Source organism: Diorhabda carinulata, chromosome 9 (genome assembly GCF_026250575.1).
Source record: "Diorhabda carinulata isolate Delta chromosome 9, icDioCari1.1, whole genome shotgun sequence".
NCBI classification, from domain to species: domain Eukaryota; kingdom Metazoa; phylum Arthropoda; class Insecta; order Coleoptera; family Chrysomelidae; genus Diorhabda; species Diorhabda carinulata.
The window spans coordinates 2,248,260-2,275,437 of NC_079468.1; the positions used below are offsets into that span (position 1 = coordinate 2,248,260).

The 27,178-nt window shown below is 33.2% G+C and overlaps 1 protein-coding gene across 1 annotated transcript; it reads right to left on the minus strand.

The window, feature by feature from the left end:
- Positions 1 to 11,096: 11,096 nt before the first annotated feature.
- On the minus strand, positions 11,097 to 26,357 carry LOC130897891 (Bardet-Biedl syndrome 2 protein homolog). Its single transcript, XM_057806839.1, has 11 exons — positions 26,179 to 26,357; positions 25,708 to 25,870; positions 21,290 to 21,537; positions 19,357 to 19,539; positions 19,082 to 19,304; positions 18,776 to 19,023; positions 17,938 to 18,120; positions 16,861 to 17,232; positions 16,490 to 16,653; positions 11,385 to 11,533; positions 11,097 to 11,327 (listed from the first exon to the last, which is right to left on the minus strand). The coding sequence occupies exons 1-11, from the start codon at positions 26,302 to 26,304 to the stop codon at positions 11,227 to 11,229; spliced, it is 2,160 nt and encodes a 719-aa protein (XP_057662822.1). The 5' UTR covers positions 26,305 to 26,357; the 3' UTR covers positions 11,097 to 11,226.
- Positions 26,358 to 27,178: the final 821 nt, after the last annotated feature.

Genomic DNA, 27,178 nt, shown 5'->3' on the forward strand with positions numbered 1-27,178 from the left:
TAGCATACTGTGGAATAATTTTAGATAAGTTTCCGATAATAATTAGCAAAATATAGCGAAGAAAATTAGAGGAAATGAATAATCAAATTCCAATTTGGGGAAATTATAAAAATGTTACTTTAATTCAAAGAAAATTTAGAAATAATCGAAAATTAATGACCGTTCCTCATATAAAAACCTTACTGGTCGAAATTTTACGTATACTTCATCTGAAGAAGGTTTCGAAATGGCAAACATCATGAAAATAGTGAGTACAAATTTGATTTAATTTATTTATTGCATAGATATTATGCTAGACCGGTTTGCTATTGAATTACAGCCCTTTGGTTTGAAAAGGGTTGTATAACTATGTTTTATAAGAAACTATAGTCTCTTTTCATACAGTTTACTCCATCTGTATGTGAGTCAATTGGTTTTTTCTTAATCGTGTCGCGTACAGCGTCGACGTTTCTCGGAATTACAACCATTAATGAAGGACGCACGACCAAGACAAAATTCTGCGGTCCGATTGTAAACAATTCTCTTTGACGATGCTTTATTACCACTGTTGTTAATTAAGATCTATTTAAAGTCATAAAAAACCATCTAGACTTCACATAATATTCACTTTTAATAACTTAATCGAATTCTAAATTGCCACCGGCTTCGCAATAACAAACGTCACTGTTCACAAATACGGTGGGGCCACAACTCGTTAACATCAACTATTAACTGTTTCTAAAAACTCGAAAGGCAACCCTCGTATTAATATTTAAAAAGTAATTTCCGAAATTAGGATGTTGTAGCTCTATTTGAGAGGGTCTTTATTCATTATTCTAGTTACCTCATTGGCAAAAATCCGATATTTTATTATATTCTATTCAAATATAAAGTTTTCTTAAGAATATTTTTATAAATCAGAAACAGAAACTTATTAAAGCTTCTTGGCCTTATTCTTGAATTAGAAAACTTAATTTTTTTGAAAATATCTGAATAAACTTGTCTCGAATCGTATTAATTTTAGTTTTTCCGTTATTTTCAGCTTCTGCTTGTCGCTATGTTGACTTTGGCTATGGCTGTAGCTGAACCTATACCAGAAGATCCTCCTGGAGGCTTTATTGGCATGCGTGGATGATTTAAATATCACACGAATAAAACTGATCAATAGAAAAACGTTTTGTTTTATTTGAATCGATTAATCATTTCTCTTTAGTAACATATTTACCTTATTTAGATACCAACTTATTGTATATCATTCGCAATACTTAGATTAGCTACAACAAGTTTGTTTAAACTAATTATAAACAAAATATACCGTCCAACAGTGTTTGAATTTTAATTAACGTTACTTAGACGAAAGGAATAAATTGATTTTGGAACAGTTTTGGCGGTAAAGAGAATGGGTACTATGGTGTAAAGCCGACTCTGTCAAAATTATAAAAAATAATATTCGTATATCGATAATTATTTCATTATTATAAAATATCGTGTTTTTTAGTTATTTATATTGTAGTTTTGGAAAATATAATTGATATGTAATAATAATAATAATCTCCACGACTATTTAATAATATACAGAGTGATTTTTAAGTATGAAACGCCTCAATTATCTCGGAAACTAAATATGAAAGCAGTTTTTCTGTATCAGCTCTATATTTTCAGATAAATTCTATCAATGCTTTTTTCTATTTAATACTTTCAAGTATGAGTGTTGACAATTGTCGACAAGTGGGATTTAATCCTACTTATTAGTGTCATCCAGTAAGTTCCATAGAAAACCGATAGATGGAGCTGTCAAGTATCTGAAGTGACCTTCAAAACTTCAACTGCAGTTGAGAGTTGAGGTTAAGTTGTGAATTCCCGCGGTGCAGGTAGATAGAAGTTGATGAGTTGATCTTTCCACCAATGCATATCAAGCTGGGTCTAATGAAGGCTTTTGATAAGAATGGATTATGCTTTGCTAATATAAGGAAAAAAATGCTTCGTCTGAGTAAATAAAAAATCAAAACGGGAATATTTGATGGCCTACAAATAAGACAGCTGATCAAAGACCCCGGCTTCGTAAATTCAATGATTGAGATTGAACAAAAAGCCTGGAATTCATTTGTTTCAGTTGTCCAAAATTTTCTGGGTGAAGACAATGCTGAAAACTATGTTGGATTAGTCAATGAGATGCTGAATAATTTCAGATCACTTCGGTGTAGTATGAGCATTAAGGTGCGCTATTTACACAGCCACTTGGACCGTTTTCCTTATGATTTACGTGACATTAGTGAGGAGCAAGGTGATAGATTCCACCAAGGATCGCTATCAAGGAAGATGGGATACTAGACACGATGGCAGATTACTGCTGGTCTTTAAAACAAAACGGATTTGTTCTAAAATACATTCGTAATGTTTTGAATTCAGGGGCCGTCAAATTCATAAGAAATCACCTCCAAAATCTTCTGTACCAAAACCACTGTTGACCAGTGTTATTTTCTAATAATATTTGAAAAGTTTTGGATTAGTAAATGGGTTTATTACTCTCTAGAATTGTTGACTAGATGATTTTAACATCAAAGAAAAGTCTTTGAAATGTAGACTAAGAAATTGATAAAAAAAACAGGATAAACCTCACCATTAAGGCCAAGAATTTGATTGTTAATGATACAAGCCCAAACTATCACTTTTTTTAGGATATTAAGTCCTGTTTTTTAACCGTTAGAGAAGACATACAATAACATTATAAAAGGTTCCATAATTTTAATAACAAAAATTCAATATTAAATGGAAAAAAGAATTTTTTATGAATAAAATTCTTTTATTAATAAAAGACAATAAAAAATATAAGTTTAATTATTCAACTAATATTTTTATGTACAATAATTAGTACGGTGTATTAATAAAAATTTGTCATGTATCATTTTATTAACGATACGAGGTTTGGCTAATTAAATATCGAGACTGGTTATGGTTTCCATACGTTTTTTCCATTGATCTAAGCAGTGCCGGAAGTCTTTTTTGCTTTACCGCTTCCATCAACTCAAATCAGGTCGTTTTCCAAGCATTAACCTTTCAAGGAAATCTCAGCAGACCCGTTCACCAAGAGCTTTTGGTCAGGAAACAGATTTTTTGGCACCAACTTCGCATAGACTTTTATCATGTGTAATTTAACGTGCAAAATTTTTCTAATCGTTTCTTTATCGGTAATTACAGCGTCGACAATTATCCGGATGCTCATTCGACAATCTGCACGCACAATTTGGTTGATTTTGGTCACTGTTTCTGCAGTTGAAACAGTCACAGGGCGACCTGGGCGCTGGTCATCTTCAGTGCTCTCTCGGCAATCATTAAAGCGCTTACAGTACTCAAAACCACGCGCACGAGATGCAGAATTGTCCCCAGAGGGTTCTTGCAACTATTTATAGCACTCAGTCGGAGTTTTTTTTCGATTTAACGAGAAATTTGACATTGATATGTTGCTCCACGAGAAAAAAAACACTTTCGTTTCAAATCGCTACTGCACAAATACTATAATAGTGACGGAAACGTGTTTTGGGACGTGCATAGACAAGATATCTAGATACATAACGCACTATTTGTTTTTTACCCCTGCGGTCTAGGGCGTTCTCTAGGCGCACAGTCTCATTATTTAATAGCCAGACCCCGTATATTAAAAATCTCAGGGTTGCAGATCAATCTTTGGTTTATCTATGCAACCAGGCCTGGTCCAGTCTTGCAAACCGAGCGGGGGACACAATCCTATAAGGGTATTTCATTATAATTGGGATATTTCAAGATGATACACATTATTAAGCTTGGTGTGGAATAGTTTTTGATTTGTTTCCGACAATAATTAGAACAAAATCGTGGGGAAAATTAAAGCAAACGTCTAATCACGTTTTAATTGGAGGAAAGGAAATTTTACTTTAGTTGATAGATAAACGGGAGAAAATAATAAGAAATTAATGATTTTTCTTCTTATAAAAGTTCATCTGTTCAAAATTGTGTGTATACTTTATCAGAAAGCAGATTCGAAATGGCTCAAATAATGAAAATCGTGAGTATAAATTAAATTAATTATGCTTCTCTGTGTACTAAATAATAGTCACAATTTTTTACAATTTAGTCGTTATTTTAATTGCATTTTGAACAATGAAGTTTCTTGGCCTTCTCGGTATTATTAATTTGAGGCATTATCATAAAAAGAAAAGCAACATAATCATTTTTTCTTGAAGTTACACTCAATATTACAAATTTAGAACGTTTTAAAATAGAAAGTATGTTAAACTATTTATCTGCGCAACATTTTAAATTTGAATTACAATATAACGCATGCGGTTCGATTGGGATACTAAATTTTTTCAAACAAATGATATTCATTTCAGTTTTTATATTATTTTCAGATTCTTTTGGTCGCTGCGTTGACTTTGTCTGTAGCTGTGGCAGCACCTTCACCGGACGAAAAGCCAATTTTTTTCATTCATGGATGATTTTGCGATCATATGAATAAATCTTTTCAATAAAACAACCCATAAGTTTTTATTTCCCTCGTTTCAATTGAACCACAGGTAAAAGAGTTATTCAATAAAATATAAAGAAAATGTTCGATGTAACCCCGTTTTTCGGTACTAAAATATTAGTCAGAAAACCAAATAAACAATTTATATGAATCTAGTTAGAAAAATTGAAAAAAAAGTTTCGTGAAACTGGACATGGGTGATTCCATTATAACTGTGATATTCAATGTCCTGTATTGTTTTTTTGTACTAGTCATTAATTAATAATCAATTAATAAAAATTTTGTGTTAATTGAATAATTCTTAAGATATTTAAACATTATTTTTATACAATATAACTTGCCACTTAAAGAAAACTTATACTACATCACTTGAATGTCAGTACCGTGTCATGTCCATTCCTAGAATTTACCGATAAATTATTAATTTTTTTTGTCGTAACAAATGATTTAAACTAATTACCTTATAAATTCTAATGTTTATGATCAAACTGAGGAAAATTGATGCACTTGTTGTTTAATATCTTAAGTTACCATGTCAGTACCGTGGATAAATGAGTCAGTACCGTGGAACTCAAAATCCGACATTTGTGTCTTGCTCGTGATACTTTGAAGTTGTAGTAAATTCCTCTTAGAGTTTTATTTTTACAGTAAAATAGATGAATAATATGCATAAAAAAGTTAGAAAAGTTAAATTTTAAAATCTTGAAATTTTGAATACAAAAAATCACAGTTAGAACGCAATCACCCACATATTGAAAAACCATTTACTGATTCGTAAAACTTAGAAATTGAGGAAAATTCCCATAGAAAACTTACCGCCGACAATGATGTTAGTAAATCATGATCTTAAATGAAGATGATCTGGAGATTCTGTGAATTTATGAAGTACAGAAAGAACGCAGATTTGCAGTTCATAAACAAAATAATTTTTTCTGATGAAGCTACGTTGTTTCATTTAAACGGAACTTTAGATATTGGAGCTGGTATCATTAACAATAAAATTATTTTTTTTAAAGGCACAGTTAATAGTGAGGTTTATCTAGTTTTTTTCGAATTTCAAAGACTTTTCCTGATCTTGATCGTCCAAATGAGACGGAGCTCCTCTTTGGACGAGGTTTTACCGATACTTCTTATGGGATTATTCAAAATCTAAAGTAGGTTTTAAGAAACCAGATACAAAATGTTGTTGTACAAGAATTCCAAAATCTCCTCGGTTATCGTCAAGAAGTGATTTTGAACATTTAATTCAATTGTGAAGTGTATTGGAAAATTACATATTAAAAATTAATTTTCTCAGTTATAATTCCATCAAATTTGAAAAACTTTGTATTGTTAAACAGAGGATCGAAATACCTTTCCAACAAGGTGTCTCACGACCCCCCTTTATTTAAAATTTTCGAGAGGGTGCTTATATTTAGAGGTGGTACTGGAGACGGATATTATACTGTAAATTGTCAATTTAATAATAAAAATCCTAGCTGTTCAACAATCAACAAGTACGAAAATAGTTTATTTAGTTATTTGCTGTGGGGTCCCTCAAAATAAAAATTCGATATTATAGGCGCCGGTTACTTTTTTTGCAAAGTTTTTGAGAAGGATTTTTTTTTTTTTTGGAATATGTTCCACGTTTTAAAGAATATCTAGCGAGCCGCGCATCATACGACAAAACTAGTGAAAATCATTTTTATAGATAATAATTTTTGTCATCTTTTTCATTTGAAACTTTTTCTTGTACAACGCTAAGGTTTTTAATTATAGCACTCCAAACTATTTCATGTTGTTGAACCTAGTATTTGAATTGAAATTTCATAATTTTTTCTCTAGATTAGATAAATGTCCAACCAATTAAGATTTGATGAATCGAATGGGATAAAATAAACGTTGTTTTATTGAAAAGATTTATTCATATGATCGCAAAATCATCCATGAATGAAAAAAATTGGCTTTTCGTCCGGTGAAGGTGCTGCCACAGCTACAGACAAAGTCAACGCAGCGACCAAAAGAATCTGAAAATAATATAAAAACTGGAATGAATATCATTTGTTTGAAAAAATTTAGTTTCCCAATCGAACCGCATGCGTTATATTGTAATTCAAATTTAAAATGTTGCGCAGATAAATAGTTTAACATACTTTCCATTTTGAAACGTTCTAAATTTGTAATATTGAGTGTAACTTCAAGAAAAAATGATTATGTTGCTTTTCTTTTTATGATAATGCCTCAAATTAATAATACCGAGAAGGCCAAGAAACTTCATTGTTCAAAATGCAATTAAAATAACGACTAAATTGTAAAAAATTGTGACTATTATTTAGTACACAGAGAAGCATAATTAATTTAATTTATACTCACGATTTTCATTATTTGAGCCATTTCGAATCTGCTTTCTGATAAAGTATACACACAATTTTGAACAGATGAACTTTTATAAGAAGAAAAATCATTAATTTCTTATTATTTTCTCCCGTTTATCTATCAACTAAAGTAAAATTTCCTTTCCTCCAATTAAAACGTGATTAGACGTTTGCTTTAATTCTCCCCACGATTTTTTTCTAATTATTGTCGGAAACAAATCAAAAACTATTCCACACCAAGCTTAATAATGTGTATCATCTTGAAATATCCCAATTATAATGAAATACCCTTATAGGATTGTGTCCCCAGCTCGGTTTGCAAGACTGGACCAGGTCTGGTTGCATAGATAAACCCAAGATTGGTCTGCAACCCTGAGATTTTTAATATACGGGGTCTGGCTATTAAATAATGAGACTGTGCGCCTAGAGAACGCCCTAGACCGCAGGGGTAAAAAACAAATAGTGCGTTATGTATCTAAATATCTTGTCTATGCACGTCCCAAAACACGTTTCCGTCACTATTATAGTATTTGTGCAGTAGCGATTTGAAACGAAAGTGTTTTTTTTCTCGTGGAGCAACATATTAATGTCAAATTTCTCGTTAAATCGAAAAAAAACTCCGACTGAGTGCTATAAATAGTTGCAAGAACCCTCTGGGGACAATTCTGCATCTCGTGCGCGTGGTTTTGAGTACTGTAAGCGCTTTAATGATTGCCGAGAGAGCACTGAAGATGACCAGCGCCCAGGTCGCCCTGTGACTGTTTCAACTGCAGAAACAGTGACCAAAATCAACCAAATTGTGCGTGCAGATTGTCGAATGAGCATCCGGATAATTGTCGACGCTGTAATTACCGATAAAGAAACGATTAGAAAAATTTTGCACGTTAAATTACACATGATAAAAGTCTATGCGAAGTTGGTGTTAAAAAATCTGTTTCCTGACCAAAAGCTCTTGGTGAACGGGTCTGCTGAGATTTCCTTGAAAGGTTAATGCTTGGAAAACGACCTGATTTGAGTTGATGGAAGCGGTAAAGCAAAAAAGACTTCCGCACTGCTTAGATCAATGGAAAAAACGTATGGAAACCATAACCAGTCTCGATATTTAATAGCCAAACCTCGTATCGTTAATAAAATGATACATGACAAATTTTTATTAATACACCGTACTAATTATTGTACATAAAAATATTAGTTGAATAATTAAACTTATATTTTTTATTGTCGTTTATTAATAAAAGAATTTTATACATAAAAAATTATTACTTATGTTATGTTGAGATATATATTATGGATAAGATTAGATTAGGACAAAACTTTATACAGTTATTGAGACTTTTGCCAAGATTGGCTGACTATAGGATGGCCGAGGTCGGATTATCCAGACTTCAGCCCGGTTTGGGTGACTATAAGATGGCGGGACTTCGATGGTCCAAGCTAAGCCCCCCCATTCAAGTCTGGGGGCTCCTACATGGTTATAATACAATTTTTATTGCTTGTAATTTGCAGTTCTAGCAAATTTTTTTCTAACCACCAACCAAACGTCATCCTAGCCAGCCGATTTTGCAGCAAACACCATTTTACTTTAATTGAAAAATAATTGAAAAAAATTTAGAAATAATTAAGAAATGATTCTCCGAATACAATACAATAAGTCTGATTGAAATTTCACGTGTACGAGATAATTATAATGAGTAATATGCTTATAATAGAGTTATAATATGTTTCTTCCGAATATAAATGGAAATTTGGAAAAAATTTATCATTTTCCGATACCATCAGCTCCGAAAACATGAAACTATTTCTAACGGTAAGTCTATTCATATTTTATTCTCCAATTATAGTGAAAGTTAAATGACAGGTAGGCTGCAAAGTTTCTCGAGACCATTTTATAATACGATTTGTCTTTAGTCTCAAAATAGGCGGTAATCTCTTCAACGAGCTTCCTCTTCAGGTTTGAGTACATAAAAATTGAAGATTCGAAACTTAATTCATGCCTGAGTGTTAAATAAATGATACGGTTTCGTACTAAATGCGGCGTTCCCCAAGGAAGCGTCCTCGGCCCTTATCTGTACCTTATGTATACTGCTGATATTCCAACTACCGACGCTACTCTAATCGCCACCTTCGCAGATGATACCGCAATAATTTCTTCTGATACAGACCCTCCAAGAGCACCAGAAAAGCTACAATACCACCTAAACGTTCTACAAGAATGGCTACATCAGTGGAGAATGAAAGGCAACACTGACAAATCCACACAAATCGCGATTCCAGTGAAAACAGAAAAGTTCCAAACCTCAAAAAACGCAACTAAAGCTAAAACTTCAAAATATGAACTGGCTAATCGGCAGTTAACAATAGAAAATGAGATACTTATGTACAAAATCGTCCTAAAATCAATATGGACATATGGCATAGAGTAATGGGGTTGCAGTAAACAATAGAACACCAAGATACTGCGAACTTTTCAATCTAAAATAGTAGTTAATGCTCCATGGTTTATAAGAAACCACACATTAAACACAGACCTCGGTATTCCAACCTTCAATGAAGTTATTCGGCGATAAGAAACAAAAACCGCAACGAAAACCACTAATATCCACTGATCCAATGGAACAGAGAAGATTGAAAAGACGCTGGCCAGAGGACTTCATAGATTTACGGAGACCCATCAGTGGATGATGCCCGCTTCAAGTTATTTACCAAAAGACTTTTTTTTGACGCTTCGATCTAACTAACGAAGCTTTTGCTAGTACTTTTTCCCTATTTTCAACTCTCTATTCATCGTTACATGTCCCTTAGAGTTCCCTACGTTCCCTCCTTGGGGGATCTCTCACTGGCATCAGACTTCGTTACGAGATTTGTTTCATGATCCATTTGAAATAACAAAGTTCGTTATATTTCCGAAAAAATGAAAGATTTGACAACAATGCAGATACTATCATAATACCGGTCGTATTCCAACACCTTTGCGCACACAAAAATTTATAATAATCGTACGTTTGCGGGATAATTGAGACGTTCCATACATAAAAATCACTCTGTATAAAATCACGAATGTTTGAATAAAGATTTACTTTTTTATTTAACATAGATACTCAGCTTTAAGTTTCAAATTTCAACAATCACTATTTGAAATTCAATTATACTTCTTCTTTTTTTTGTGGTGATGGGCTCAATCCTTAGATTATCCATCCAGGCTAAGTTAAGGTTCCTGCAATTTGATTTAACTGTCCAGAGTTGCGAATATTATCGCGTCTGACTCATAGTCATCACTCATTCAAGCCTTCTGAAGTTATTAAATTCTACAGTTCGTTTTTTTTTTCAAAAAAGCAAATATTAGCGAAGCACTTTTAGCAGTTGGATTAATAAGTATGCATTCCAAGCTTAAAACAGAGCTTTCAAACTCACACTCCAATTCTATAAAGATGCACACATCATGGTGATTGATATTATCTTCATTGAGGCTTTGCTTCGCAATTTTATCTGCCTCTTCATTCCCGTGTATCCCCGTGTGATTTGGTGTCCAAACCAATTCAATTTCTATTCCCATTTGCTTGGCTTCCCATAGATGTTGTCTTGTCATTAACTGTGAGAAGTCTGTGTTGCTCTCTAGTCCGAATTTTTTGCTCTATTCGAATCCGTTGGAATGGAATGGCGAAGAAATTGTGAGAAACGGCGCCCCAAAACAACGACGAGAACGTCAACACTGAAGAAAAACTCATTTTGGGAAAACGACGCGATTTAGCTAAGGAATTGGTGGAAATTTACTGCACCTAATATTCACCAAAGACACCATCACTGTATTCCGGATAGTAAACGAGCATCTATGGAGTGGAGGAAGGAAAACGAAGGCGTAGTATATAGTAGCCTCCTAAGAATATCTGCAGATCAAAACTACGGAAGATTCCACTTTGTAGTGCAATATTGCTGCAAGACAACGCCAAACCACATACAGCTGGGTTTGGAAAACAGTGGAACACCCTCCCTATAGTCCCGATTTGTCGCTACGTGACTATTATTTATTAGGTCGACTGCGATTCGAATACAAAGCGAATGGTTACGTGACAAGTCGAGGAACAAGGCTTCTTAGGACTTCTGGAAGGAGTTTGATGGAAAAACTGTAGGAAATTTCAGCTTTTGAAAGCTAGAAAGGATGAATTCTATTGGTCATAAACTTGTACCTTGATGAAAATCATTGAGGTAGTATCGGTATATATTTAAAGAATTAATTAGAGTGTGGAAATGGAAATGGAGTGTTTCGTTTCACTGTTTCATTTATTTTCCGTTTGTACAAGGTCAACATAACCAAAATTTAGGAAAGTTTTATATAAAATAATCGTTTTTAAACAATTTGGTTGATTCTTAATGATATTGTGTATGTTTCCTTCAAATTTCTCCCGTTCTTATCACTTTGATCAAACCTTCTGGGCTGTTATTGTTCAAGCAGGTTTTACAAAAATTAATCATATTCGACGACTTTTGTCCAACTGAAATTTGAAAATTAAATATATAAACTTATATATTTTGACATACAATTGACATACCTCGTAACCTAGACGCTTTTTGGATAATGGAATTGATGGTTTTCATCGTTTCAACACCCTCATTGTAATTTTGAACTTTAATATTATATCCGTTAATCAATTCTTTGTTGACGATCATTAATTCGTTATATTGAGCAGACAAATTCTCTCTACAAATTTGTATCATATTTAAACAAAAAAAAATATCGTTCCAAGCATAATTAAAGTCTGTTTTCAATTGTGAGAGAGTAATAAAACATCAAAAACTTGGTACAATCATTTTTAATATTATTATAGAATAATCTGATGTACCAGAAAGTCTAATGAGACACCAAAGATGAAATTATTTTATTTAGATATAAAATAGATCAATGAGGTACATACACCAAATGAATTTTGACAAGACGAAGCTGTTACCAGTCGAAAACACGCAAATAATTTACTCAATCGGGCACATTGGTGGACAATGCTTGTTCAAAATTGTTCGCTGCGTTTTCCTCTTGCACCTCAAGTACCAGACGAATATTTGGGTTCCATGAGCTTCAAACTTGTGCTTTTGAACTCAAACGGTGAAATTGAAGGCATTTTGTGGGCATTTATTCCAAATTGATTTCGATTTATTTGATTGAATAATTGAAATAGAATTTTCTTCTATTATTTTGAGAATATGCGTTAATACTAAATGGAGAAGACTGTTAAAGGGCTAAGAAGGTATAGGGAGATGGTACTTGGCCCGACAAAGAAAACACAGATATTTTGAAAAACAAATTTATCTATTTTTCAACGAAATAATAAGAATCGTCAAGATTCCCAAAATATCGATTAACTGTCGACATCACCTCTTCAGTTTTGGACCACTGAGGTAATTTTTCAAGTCTAGAAACAAAAAATAAACCTAGGAGGCCAAATCTGGTAAATAGGGTGCATTAGGTACCAATTCAAACTTTAATTCATCAATTTTAACCATTGCAATAACAGATATCTGATCTGGTGCTTTGTATTGATGAAGCAACACTTTTCTTTTAGCCAAAAACGGCCGTTTTTGCTTGATTTAATCGCTCAAACTTTGTAATAAGGAAATTGACCCGAAAAACCGACGCCATGACCTTACCTGCAGATGGAACGGTCATTACCTTGTTTGGAACCGGTTCCCTTCCTTTTCAGTCCGTTGTTTTGATTATTCTTTTGTTTTGGGTGTGTAGTAATGGACCCACGTTTCCTCCATGGTTATGAAACTGCCCAGAAATTTGACTTCATCATGGAAACATCTTCACGATGCTGTTTTTGTTCCATTATGAACAAACTAACCAAGTTTTCAGTTAATGAACGCACTTCTTCAGGATTCATCACTCCATTTGGTCGACCACTAAGATGCTGGTCTTCGCAGGTCCTGCGTCCAAGTTTAAACTTTGCTGTCTTCAAACTCAAAACATAATATGCTGTCTGGATTGTGTACTTACTAATACTGTGGGATTTTTTAAGCAACTACTGTCATCTGTAGGTCAGGCCAGGTACTTCTGAGACCACCTTCGATTATAGTAAACAGTCTCCAAGAAGTGCTTCCGTAGTATTTGTATTTGATATTCAGTTAATCAAGTATCTGGTATCTCAGACACGGCAACAAATAAACAAATAATTTGTGAAATGTTATGAAAATTGCAACAAAACCTAACGAAGTTTTTTCCAATTGATTCTTGGATACCCAGCTCACGGTTTTCAAGCTAATCAGGGTCGTATCATGGGTTTAGTGCACAACAAATTGGAAATCACTAATAGTAGACATCGACAGTACAAACGGTTTTGTTAAAGGCGTTTTATTGACTTTGGAATCTACTCTACCATTTATAGTACAGTGAACCAAAGCAAATCAACTCGCAATTTTAAAGACCTTCGTGGATTAGTTTGAAATTTTGAGATAAGCTCAAAAATGATGCAAATAACAAACCTGATTTGGTGCCAATGTATGCTTCTACTCCAGGGGTGGATGCCACCCTTACTCGGGGGTAGAAAGTCAAAATTTCAAAATAACACCGCGGGAATCGATAGAGAATTGAATTTTATGAGGAAAATGTGGTATGAAGTTTTTTATTTAACTCAATAGTTTCTAAGTTATTCGCGATTGAAGATTATAGAAAAAAAACACGTTTTTCAACATTTTTTCACGAAAAACTCGAAAATCACGCATTTTTTGGAAAAAATTATTCTTATCAAAATTGAAGCTTATAAAAAAATAAAGAAATTAGTCGGTTTAAATTAAATTTTTTAAATAATATTCAGCAACTTATGAGTCACTGAAAGTAAATTTTTTCTTTTTTGTAAATTTATGCAGAGGTTTGAGCTCAAATAACGGAAAAACTATCTATTTTTAATAAAAAACTGTAATAAACATTTTTAAAGTACTGTTTTGGACCTTTAAAATGAGCTTTTATAAACTCGTCTAGCATAAAAATTAAGCGAGTTATGACGAAAATAAGTTAAGTAACTCGAATTTGAAGAAAAAAAATGTCGGTAAATTTGACACCATGTGCGGCAAAATTAAAATTAATCGTAGCCCATGTAAAATTATCTTTGATTGAGCCCTAACAACACGTTCCAAAAGTTTGAATGGCCTGGAACACGTATATTTTGAATAAAGTTGTTTAATGTGAATTTTTTTTCGATTTTAAAAAAAAAACGTTTATGTAGAAGTTTGAGTTCAAATAATGCAAAAACGTTCAATTTTTCGTAAAAAAATGTTATAAACATTTTTAAAGTACTTTGTTAGATCTTTAAAATGAGCTTTTATAAAACCGTCTAGCATGAGAATTAAGCGAGTTATGTCGAAAATAAGTTAAGTAACTCAAATTTGAAGAAAAAAATGTGCAGGGGTTTGAGTTCAAATAACGCGAAAAAGATCAATTTTTCATAAAAAATTGTGATAAACATTTTTAAAGTACTTTTTCAGACCTTTAAAATGGGCTTTTACAAAATCGTCTAGCATAAAAATTAAGCGAGTTATGACGAAAATAAGTTAAGTAACTCGAATTTGAAGAAAAAAAATGTCGGTAAATTTGACACCATGTGCGGCAAAATTAAAATTAATCGTAGCCCATGTAAAATTATCTTTGATTGAGCCCTAACAACACGTTCCAAAAGTTTGAATGGCCTGGAACACGTATATTTTGAATAAAGTTGTTTAATGTGAATTTTTTTTCGATTTTTAAAAAAAAAACGTTTATGTAGAAGTTTGAGTTCAAATAATGCAAAAACGTTCAATTTTTCGTAAAAAAATGTTATAAACATTTTTAAAGTACTTTGTTAGATCTTTAAAATGAGCTTTTATAAAATTGTTTAGCATGAAAATTAAGCGAGTTATGTCGAAAATAAGTTAAGTAACTCGAATTTGAAGAAAAAAATGTGCAGGGGTTTGAGTTCAAATAACGCGAAAAAGATCAATTTTTCATAAAAAATTGTGATAAACATTTTTAAAGTACTTTTTCAGACCTTTAAAATGGGCTTTTACAAAATCGTCTAGCATGAAAATTAAGCGAGTTATGACGAAAATAAGTTAAGTAACTCGAATTTGAAGAAAAAAAAATGTCGGTAAATTTGACACCATTTGCGGCAAAATTAAAATTAATCGTAGCCCATGTAAAATTATCTTTATTTGAGCCCTAACAACACGTTCCAAAAGTTTGAATGGTTTGGAACACGTATATTTTGGAAAAAGTTGTTTAATGTGAAATTTTATTTCGATTTTTTAAAAAAAACGTTTATGCAGGGGTTTGAGCTCAAATAACGCAAAAACGATCAATTTTTCATAAAAAATTGTGATAAACATTTTTAAAGTACTGTTTCAGACCTTTAAAATAAGTTTTTATAAAACCGTCTAGCATGAAAATTAAGCGAGTTATGACGAAAATACTTTCGAAAAGTTTTGAATGGTTGTGAAATTTAAAAAAAAACGTAATTTTTTCAAAATATCTCAAAAGCTATTGGATAAACGAAATAATTTTCTTATAATTAAAATTTAGCTTTCATTTTGGACATTTTGCTTTTTTTTAAACTCACGTAGCTTGAAAATTAAACGAGATATAAGCGTTTAAAGTATTGATTTCAATGCTACCCTTTATCATCAAAATTTTCTGAAGAAAAGGGCCTAGAAGGGTTGAAACACCTATGGTTTTGTAGCTTATGAAATTCCCTACAAAATGATGTATGGATGAATACAAAAAGCTTAAAGGGAAGGGGTTGAATTAAATTAAAAATTTATGTATCAGGTTTGTTATATTCAAATTATAAATATTTCTTCTACTCAAAATCGAAAATAAAATGATTTCATATTTTCAGTCGTTTTTTAAATAACTGTATTAGGGTAGTTTTAAAGGGTAGTTACGTATAAAAAATAGAAATATTACTTAAATTGTAAAAAAACAACAATTATTTCACATATTTGAACATAATGAGCCCTCTAACTGATTCCATTTAGTAATTTGCAATTTTTTACATTCTGAGGGGTGGTTTTTGGTTAGTTGCATTATTAAAAATATTGAGGGTCAAATTTATTATACTTGAAGAAACAAAATTCTCCTATTACGATCCAAAATAGAAAAAATTTCATGCTTTTTTCCACATTTTTTAAATAATCTTTGTTATAGGGGTTGTTTTTAAGGGTAGGTGAGGTGTAAAATATCAAAATATTAAAGTCATGATACCAAACAATCGACATTTATTATATTTGAACATAACTACAGCCCATTAGTGCTTTAATTCATTAGCTTTCAATTTATTGGAGTAAGGGGTGATTTTCACCCCTTAAAAATAAAAAACATACCTTGCGACCAAGACAAGTTTGAAGATTAGGGTAAGATGAACTTAATTGCTCAAGAAGATCGATGAAGGTCTCTAAAATTGCTAGATTTCGATCGATTTTAAGCTTGAATGCTTACTGATGTTTTTGAAGAACTGTTCAAACAAATGAAACATTTCCTGCTTCAGAACTGTATAATAGTTTTGGATAATGCAAATTATCACTCGATACATTTCGATAAATTGCCCAAATCGAGTGGTTAAGAAAATATTTACAGATATACACTCGAGTAAGGAAATTTTAAAATAATGTATATACAGTAGTCCAAAACACTTACAAATCGTTAATTCTACAATCTTCCGCTTGGACAATCAACCCTCTTATTTGGGACATTCTATCTGCCACGTCCGTTTCTAAATGCAACCGAGCATTTTGGATTTCTTGTAATCTCCCCATTAAAGTTGTAATTTTTTCTTCTTCCAGTGGAAAGGAAGCAGTTGCCTTTAAATACAACATTTCGGAATGTTTATAATTCTAAATTTGTATCTAGTTTCATTCATCTACTAATATTACAAATCTGTGTCACTTTTTTCAAACGTTTCTCATCATTTATTTAATGTAGTACCAAACGAAATACCCGTTTGGTGCTACTAATGGTATATAAGTTGAGCTGGGCTCAAAAAATAATCAAATAGACCTTATACCAACCTCTAAACTGTTTATATTCAAATGAGCAGCTAAAGACTGTACTAAATCCGCAGCTAAAGCTATATCCTTAGTAAAAACAGTAACTTTTCCACTATTTTCGAACACCATATCCAAATTAGAACCGTCTCGCAAACATTTAAAAGAAAGCTTCAACGTAGTACCAGATTCGAATTTGACCTCTTCGCTAAGTAAAAAATTTTGATTCGCCCACATGCAAATTCTCTGTAACCTTTCGTTTAATTTAATTATGACGAAACTATCGCTTCTTATTTTTCCGTCTACATCTTTTAAAGAATACATTGAAAATTTCGGTAATTGTCTTGTTACCTCAAACACGTGAAACTGGCAGCTGTTTGGAAAACCAACCAGTACCTAAGAACGACAAAAAATATGGTCAACAACTAAAATAAACTCGAAGTTCTTTTATGTTTGATCTTCAACTCCTGTGGTTGCCTTACTAGCTGACTCCACAGGCCTGCACTCCTCCAAATAAATGAGTCTCGACAAATTGAAGTTCTAGGTACCTGCAGGCTAACTTGGTGTTTATAAGCCGCGTCTGACCATCGAGTAAGTCCTGCTCGGAATAGCATCTGTCATTCATGCTCCAAACTGTCCAACAATACTCCAAAGATGGACGAGTTTGAGCCTTGTCGAGTATAGAAGAGGCTGCGAAGCCTTACAGAGAGCACCAAGTGTTGTGAAGCTATCCACCAAGCGAATTTATGGTGATGGTGCTCTATAATTTGAGGTTATGTGAAGACTGGTCATCAAACGTGTTTACTGATCTCAACCTCATATTGAGATTCCCAAAATGCTACGTATGGTCAGTGCTACGGCTGGACACTGAGAATTAACCCCATGAACAGATCGGAGGCATTCGATACGTGGATCTACCGAAGAATTTTGAGAGCTGCATGGAAAGAAAAACCAACGAAGGAAGTTTGGGGAAAATAGGAAGAGAATGTGCATTGGTGGGCACGATAAAACGTAGAAAAGCAGCGCGGCCTTGCAATACCACCAAAGACGGAATGAAATAATCAGTTTTACTTATACTACACTACAAGTGTGATTACTTACCTTGACGTGAATATCTACAGGACAATCTTTTGGTAAATATAGAGGAATCAGTAATTGCGATTTTAATTTTGTCATAGGGGGATGAACTACATGTGTTTCTCCATTAAATATTCCTTCAGCAAAAATTATGGCCGCCTTTATTATGGTTGAATTGTTGGTACAGAGATAGAGTTCTACGTGTGGCTGAAACATATTATATCAAAAAGTTTCTCTGGGGGTTCTAAGACTGCTTTTACCGAAACTTAATAGGTTTTTCTCGGACATTACGATCTTAAAACAATCAATAAGCGATTCATCTGCTTATTTTACTCTTAAAACGATGTTACTCAGTAGTTTCTTCGACTCTAATACAGTTAACACTTACACTAAACACTATATTCTGCTTTAATACTTGGGCAAGCTTTCTCAAGCAAAAATTTATGCAATGGAAAAATGTGTTCAGTTCAATCTAAGCTCCGATATCATAAAATTCAAACTCGTCTGGAATTTTCTCCAAAAATTGAACGAGATAGGAACAAATCCAATTATTGGGACAACCTACAGAGTAGATCTGCTGAAGATGTTAACCTAAGTGAGAAAAATGTACCAACTCAAACAGGAGTTCTATCAGGGCAGTGTCGCCTCAATAAACACCCGAAGACGCTAAACCTGACGCTAAAAACAGAGGACGAAACCTCTATCCACGTTATCTCGAAGTGTGGACTCCAGAGCACCGCACCTGGTTGCGTATGAAATAGAAAACGAAGATCTCTGGCAATTAAAGCCATCCCATATTCTAGATGATACCCAGGCGTTTAACTACGTCGAAATAATGGAGAAAAAAGAAAAATTTACTCACTTTTTGATTATGATTCGTGTCGTTGGTACTAATCGCTAATTCTAATCTGGTACTAGCCGGTATAACGCCGCTATTTTCATACGATTCTGTTTCGTGGAAAATATTTTCATTATATTTATTATTGGTATCGTATTGTTTCAATTCCATTAATAAAGATTGTTTCTCTGCCAATAGTTCCCTAATAATATTTTGATCTGTTTCTGAATCGGTGCTAGTCGTAACATTTTTTGTAGTTGTATAGCCTCTTACTACAAAATGAACATTTCGTACATCTCTAATAAATAATTTATTCTAATTATTTTTTACCTTCGCCTTCGGATGATACGCATATTAAATCGGTTTTCCCCATTGATCTATAATCACCTTCGACAATACCTGATACGCCGGATCCCGTCGAATCTTTATGAAGAACCTCGCCGGTTTTAACAGATCTGAAATCTATTTTACCGTTGGACCATCCTGTGACCAATTGGGGACTACCTTGACCTAGTAGGTCGTAAGAATGTAGTGAAATTGCGAAATGCTTCGACTAAAACGACTATTACAATAATTTTGTTTTTGGTTTTTTGATTTATATTCACCTTTACCCTCCATAACCGTACGTCTTGTTCGTATATACCTATTGTCCCGTTAGAGACGGAATAAGCGAATAAGTTTTCATGTAATGGTAGTAAATTTGTTACTACTTCTGTTTCTAAATGTTCGGCTAGCATCTTGTCTTTATCGAATATTCTAATATTGTAATCTTCCGAACTTACAACTAACTTGAAAAATTTGAATTCAAAAAAATATCATAACTATAACATACTTATAAAATACAATGAAATTGGATCGGACGAAGGAGGTTTCGGGTAGCTAAAGGCCTGAACATACTTGTCGTTCACCATTCCGATTCGACTCCGGTTCGATTTTACTCCAAAGAACGGATCGCTGCCGGATTTTTTGAAAAAACTCGGAAAGAAAAAGAAGGGCTTAATATTAAACTCATTACTTTAACCAAAAAAATATAAACAAAACTTAGGTTATTTCAGTGTTAATTCAGGGGAGTTTAAAATATGCTTGGGGGAAAATTTCGACCGGTTGGCATCAATGGTACTCCCCGATTTGCAGCTCCACCTCGATAAAACCGCGAACTACTTGACAGTACTGATGATACGATTTTAGAGGAAGGGTTTTATTATCGTCCAATAAAATTATTCCCCTCCTTTTCAATTGATTGTGTTTTTGCGTTATTGCCACTACAAAGTTCCAAAATTTCAACGGACAAGTGTCCTTGAACGAATAGTTTGAGCTATCGGAGTCGTTTAGGAATGGAATCGAACACGCATCAGTGTAAAACCCCTTTTAGACACTAATCCGACTGTATAATCGTAGTCGGATCGGAAGGATGCATGATAAGTGTGTTCCGGACTTAAGGAACAGGATTTGGACAACCACCACAACTAAATTGATCCTTAAAGTTGATTTGAATTGTCTTTCACTTTTACTAATATTATTAGTACATTTAGGTGAATTTTATGAAGGTTATCCACCTACACCAAACCCCTTAATAACGTTGACAACATCCTGAGGAGTATTTCCAAACGTTGGTCAACAAGGTAGTCCAGTCACTGCGAAATACTGAAATCTCTGGACTGTTTGGATTTCCTGAGCTGTCTTCCACCTGTCATGCGAAGATTGCTACTTAAGTTTGGAGATTTAGCATAGATATGTCAAAACTGACATCACCTCCATAAAGTTCGATATTTTTTATGGTGGTCATACGAATGCTATTGAGTCGTATGGGTCTTTCAAGATGAACAAAAGTTGCCAACCAAAAAACGGTTGCCTATTCTCTAGGACTAATTGGACATGTCGCCTTTCCATTAGAACAACGTGGAACGGTGAATTCTGAACGGATTACCAGCGTTTGTTTATCAGAGGTGTTTGAACAAATCATAGAAACCTCTAAACACCACGACACAATGCGAGCTCTCATACATCACTTCAAACAGAAACGTTTTTGAACAGTCAAAACATCAATTCGATGGATCTTTCGCCGTACAGTCCTTGTTTAACATCCAAAGATTTATTCTTATTCTGAAGAAGCGGTTGGTGCGTTCAAATCGCATGTTTTGGAAGTACCTTGATCGTAGTGGAAAAAATGCTTCGACAATTGGTTCAAATGCAAGCAAAACTGTGTTGATCTTAATGGAGATCATTTTGGAAAACAATAAAGCCATAATCAATGAAAAAATATTTGTTTTACATCCAGCATATCTGAATCCACTTCCATGTTATCTATATTAGATTCAAACCAAAATATCTAGCACCTAGGACTTAGATCATAGTCTCAAAAAGCTTCATTGCAATACCAAGACTGATACAAAAAGATCTTTAGATGATTTGGTGCGATTTGGAAAGGATTAATGTCAGTAGGGAGCTACGCCTTGAAAGTTCTTTTTGAATACAGTGGGACAAAAGGGATGATGATGTTTTTCAAAGTGGTCAAACTAAATTTATGAATAAACTAACTTCGTTTTGTCCGTCTTGATTATAATCCATAAAAATTAGTGACGTTACTATATCTCCAACGGCCGTCCAAAATATTTCATTTCCTTGATTATCATAAGCGTGTACGGAAGAATTTCCACCCACCATCATGATGTTCTTCACGTCTTTGAATGTCCCCACAGCTACAGAACGTACTCCATCTGGACATTCTTTATATAAAATATCTTTATTGTCATGAACGTGGTAAACTAGTAAGTGAGTGCTGGTTCCTACGGAATATTTTTCCATAAAATGTAACTATTCATATTCAGTTCTAATAGTACAGTCAAAATAGACATTTGACTTACAATAAACGAAGTTTTAATCAACTTCAAATGCAACTTTCGTTGGCGAGTTTTAGTTTAAACAATTTTGGGTTTGATCTTTTCTGTTTTATTCGCCCTAAGCTCTAATAGTCCAGTCCAAATAGACATTTTACTTAACCAAAATTCGCAATCAATGTTAAAAAGTACAAAATTAAGTTTTTTTTTTAATTTTTCTCGAAAACGGTAAGTACTATCGTGAAAATAAGCTCAACAAAAGTTGTAGATCATAGAATTTTCTACAAAATTAGTCCAGTCACTTTTTCTCTTACAACTCACCGTTCGTGAGATATCACGGTTTTAATAATTAGACCGAGACAGGTAAAACCCGTTTTTTTCAAGTGATAACTTCCCATGAATTCTCAATGATTAAGTGTAAAAGCAAATGGGATGAAAACACCAAACAAGAAATGTCCAGAAATATCATCAAAAACAGCAGATGGAACTAGAGTGTACGGGCTTAGAACCAAACACTCTGAAAACCTGGGCAGCGCACCAAGAATTTTTCGAGTAGAAATCTATGTAATTAAGAAATGGATTCAGTTCAATCTAGACAGGAACGATCGCCAACAGGATACACCGGAGCAAAACAAAATGAAATAGCTGAAAAGCTCGCTACAGCGGGGCGGACGAGCTCTTGATGGGATCCGAATCCTTGGAGACCCCAAATCCATTTCCAAGATCTGGTTAAAAGGAAAAATAAGAAGGAAAAATGACTTTAATTTGGTTCTGATCCTGGTATACCGACCAAGCTAAAGATTGACCCAAACAAAAAGGAGCACCTGTACTATAATTTTAATTCAAAATCCTCGCTCCATTTTGCTCAATATTATTTTGTTTTTTTGATGTTGTTTCTTACGATAAACGAAGTTTTACTTGAGTTTGAACACAACTTTTGATGGCGAGTTTTAGTTTAAACATTTTTGGGTTTGATCTTTACCGTTTTATTCGCCCTAAGTTCTAATAGTCCAGTCAAAATAGACATTTGACTTAACCAAAACTCGCATAGAGCTGAAAATTGGTAAAGACGTTGGATACATCATTATAAATGAAATGTCAAAAATCCCCTTCGATCGTACTTCTGCAAAAAATTTTATTCAATGTTAAAAAGTACGAAATTAAGGTTTTTTCAATTTTTCTCGAAAACGGTAAGTATTACTCTGAAAATAGATTAGACAAAAGTTGTAGATCATACAATTTTCTACAAAAATGGTCCAGTTACATTTTGTCTTACGACTCACCATTCGTGAGATATAGCGGTTTTAATCATTAGAAAATTCATATTTCACATAATATGCACTAAAATGGATATACACGTCATCGGACGTTCAATATGATTGTTTCTTACAATAAACGAAGTTTTACTTGAGTTTGAACACAACTTTTGATGGCGAGTTTTAGTTTGAACATTTTTGAGTTTGATTTTTTCCGTTTTATTCGCCCTAAGCTCTAATAGTCCAGTCAAAATAGACATTTGACTTAACCAAAACTCGCATAGAGCTGAAAATTGGTAAAGACGTTGAATACATCATTATAAATGAAATGTCAAAAATCCCCTTCGATCGTACTTCTGCAAAAAATTTTATTCAATGTTAAAAAGTACGAAATTAAGGTTTTTTCAATTTTTCTCGAAAACGGTAAGTATTACTCTGAAAATAGATTAGACAAAAGTTGTAGATCATACAATTTTCTACAAAAATGGTCTAGTTACATTTTGTCTTACGACTCACCATTCGTGAGATATAGCGGTTTTAATCATTAGAAAATTCATATTTCACATAATATGCACTAAAATGGATACACACGTCATCGGACGTTCAATATGAATGAAACTAAGAAACTATGGGTTTGTGTTTCATCACGATGGTATTTGATGGTTATACTGATCATACGAAAAATATGAAAGCCGCAGAACAACGTTGTCGGACTACAAAAACATCTGTTGATATCGTTTTTGATCGATCTATGAAAGTTCCAGCGAACCGACAACAATTTCTTGCAAACATTCACAAAATTTACAGCTGCTAATATTTCAATAAAACAATCTGAGGCCTTTATAATTGAAATAGCAATAGAACAGTGCAAAAGTTTAAATACAACTGTCGTTGTTGAAGAAGATGATAAAATTGAGAAAGAAAATGATAAAATTATCTACTTTTTGAAACCCGGGAAAACTCAAATACAATCAACAATATATTCATCACAAAATCTGACTGCAAAACGTAATGATTTAATTGATTCCGCAGAAGTATTTACAAAGATTGACTCTTCTCCAGACGACATCGTTACAAATAGAATTCGTTTTCTTCTTGCAATATATGGTGCTCCCAAATAACGTCATTCCATAGACAATTATAGGTATTTGAGATTTGTAAAACCTGTATAGAACAATAAAAGTTGCCTTGTCTGCTTCCAAAATCTGCTTCTGCCCTTCAACACTTGTGTATTATCAAGATCAAGTGTGCCTAGGCAATGAGTTGGACCCAGAAAGATGGGGTTGGAAATTAACAGATAACTGGAGCAAATTCAAACTTTAGTCCCACCCAGGGTCAGACTTGCTCCAATATCGAAACAAATACAGCAGATGAAGAGATTGATGATATTAATGAAGAAATAATTGATAAAATTCCTTTTCTCAGAACAGCGAACGGAAATCCTGAAAGAAGAAGAAAATGAAGGCGAAGAAATAATTGTCGAAATCGAATTAGACAATTTTTTAATATAATAATATAAAGGAGAAAACATCTGTTTGCACTTTGATCGTTAGCAATATTACCATTGTTTCAATCAATAGGATACGATCTGATCAAACTTTTTTTATTACTATAGATAGACTAACTGGGGAAACCACGTTTAAAAAAAAGGGGGCTCTTGACATTTCATTTATAATGATGTATTCAACGTCTCTGCCAATTTTCAGCTTTATGCGAGTTTTGGTTAAGTCGAATGTCTATTTTGACTGGACTATTAGAACTTATGGCGAATAAAACGGAAAAGATCAAACCCAAAAATGTTTAAACTAAAACTCGCCATCAAAAGTTGTGTTCAAACTTAAGTAAAACTTCGTTTATCGTAAGAAACAACATCAAAAAAACAAAATAATATTGAGCAAAATGGAGCGAGGATTTTGAATTAAAATTATAGTACAGGTGCTCCTTTTTGTTTGGGTCAATCTTTAGCTTGGTCGGTATACCAGGATCAGAACCAAATTAAAGTCATTTTTCCTTCTTATTTTTCCTTTTAACCAGATCTTGGAAATGGATTTGGGGTCTTCAAGGGTTCGGATCCCATCAAGAGCTCGTCCGCCCCGCTGTAGCGAGCTTATCAGCTATTTCATTTTCTTTTGCTCTGGTGTATCCTGTTGGCGATCGTTCCTGTCTAGATTGAACTGAATCCATTTCTTAATTACATAGATTTCTATTCGAAAAATTCTTGGTGCGCTGCCCAGGTTTTCAGAGTGTTTGGTTCTAAGCCCGTACACTCTAGTTCCATCTGCTGTTTTTGATGATATTTCTGTACATTTCTTGTTTGGTGTTTTCATCCCATTTGCTTTTACACTTAATCATTGAGAATTATAATTCACTCTCAAGTTATCACTTGAAAGGAAACGGGTTTTCCTTCTCGTATTCATTCTCGTTTATATACCCAAAACGAATTTCTCAAAAATTCTAGAAAATAAACAATCAATACAAATTACTAAGCAAATTAGTAAAAAAATCTCGCCGCTTTGTATAAAAAGCATCAAAATAAATATCAAAGGCACTAAAAACCATCAAACGAATCGTCGTGCTCGTTAAACTTTAGAGTTTCATTATAACCGGACAGGACCTGCTTTACGGCCTAAGTCATGGACTTGTTCGTAACAATATATTTAGAATATAGCATATCCCGTGTTTGGTATGTTTTCTGATTGGGTATTAGATATCTCGCCTTTGCAATTTGGTGTTTTCAAGAATTTTTTAAGGATTTAACTACAACAACTTCTCATTCTCCCGAATTTGAAATGGTACCTTCTCCAAATTGGTTTTTGACCATTAAAATTAGTGTTTGAGTATTATTTCTAACAATTTACATCACCTATGAGTAGTACGTCTTTATCTTCATTTGGAAGTATGGTTCCTGCAGTTAAACACGTTATCGTTTGATTAATATTCAAATAAGCAATTTCTTTGTTCGAATCAGACCATAAAACTCTTCCAGTTGTATTGGTATTTCTTCTATGCGGACTATGAATCAACACCTTAAAACACAATCTACTTTTATCATAATTCAACCCAAAGCGAAGAAAATATTAAAACAATTCACGCTCAACGAGGAGGAAACGAAAAAATACGATAATGGTGTGGGTGAACCAAAGAAAAATGTTGAGGAGATTGCCGAGGACCAAATATGTTTGTAGAGCTGATGTACGACTATAAATTATCAGTAAAATGGATAAAAATATATAAATGTACTATGTAAGCTTGTATCTAACTGAAGATTGTAATAATACGAACGAAGATGATAAAATTCGTAATAATAAAACGGAATAAACAATTCAATAGTCACCTTATCGGTTGTAGTGGCAGCAGTGATGCAAGGATGAGCTCCATCGTATTTTCCAATAGTGACTAGACCCGGTAGAATTTTACAATTTAATTCTAAAGTGAAAACTGGTTTCGCAATTTTATCCATTCTATAAACAATCCCCAATTCGACTGGATTAGTTTTTCGTTGCAATACAAACAGAATGTAGCTAAGGCGATATCGATTCGCGTAAAAAAAATAAATAAGACGAAAATTCACATGTACATCAACGTGTTGGCGTATTTGGTGACTTTTGGTAAGACTCGAACTGTTGTGTAACTATGAACACGTGTAGATACCTCCGATTGTTCAGAATGTTGATAAATGTGACTTAGATAGTTAAATAGATAAATAGAAACAAAAATATTCCGAAAATTTTGATAACCAATTTCATGTTTTCTTTATTTATTTAAATAATATACACTACACTTAACTAAATTATATAATTCACTTATCACTATCACTTAACTAATTAAATAATTCATTCAAACTTCTCGATCACTACACAAACTTCTTATATATCTCAAAAGAATTCTAAAAAATAGTATTCAATAAAAACAATGTAAATAAACCGTCTGCTATAATAAAAAGTTATATAAACAGCAAACATCGAAGGATTCGCCGAATTTTAGAATTCCATAATATCCGGACAGGGTTTAGGAACTCATTTCGCGAGCTGGTTCGTCACGTTACAAAATATCTAAGTTTTAGAAAGCATATTATACCAAATGGGATTCGAAATTGACTAGAATTTTTTAAAAATATGTTGATTTTGACGAAATTGGACTAGAATAGTTGGAACTACAGTAAATCGTGGAATGACGGTGGCCGGATCTCAACCATATCATTGCGAACTAAACCCGATTAAACTTGTATGGGCACAGATAAAAAAAAAGAAGTTTCAAGAAAAAATTATTACTTCAAATTCAAAGTTCTTTTTGAAGGCTGTAAGTTTACAAACTGGGAAAATACAGTCAATACG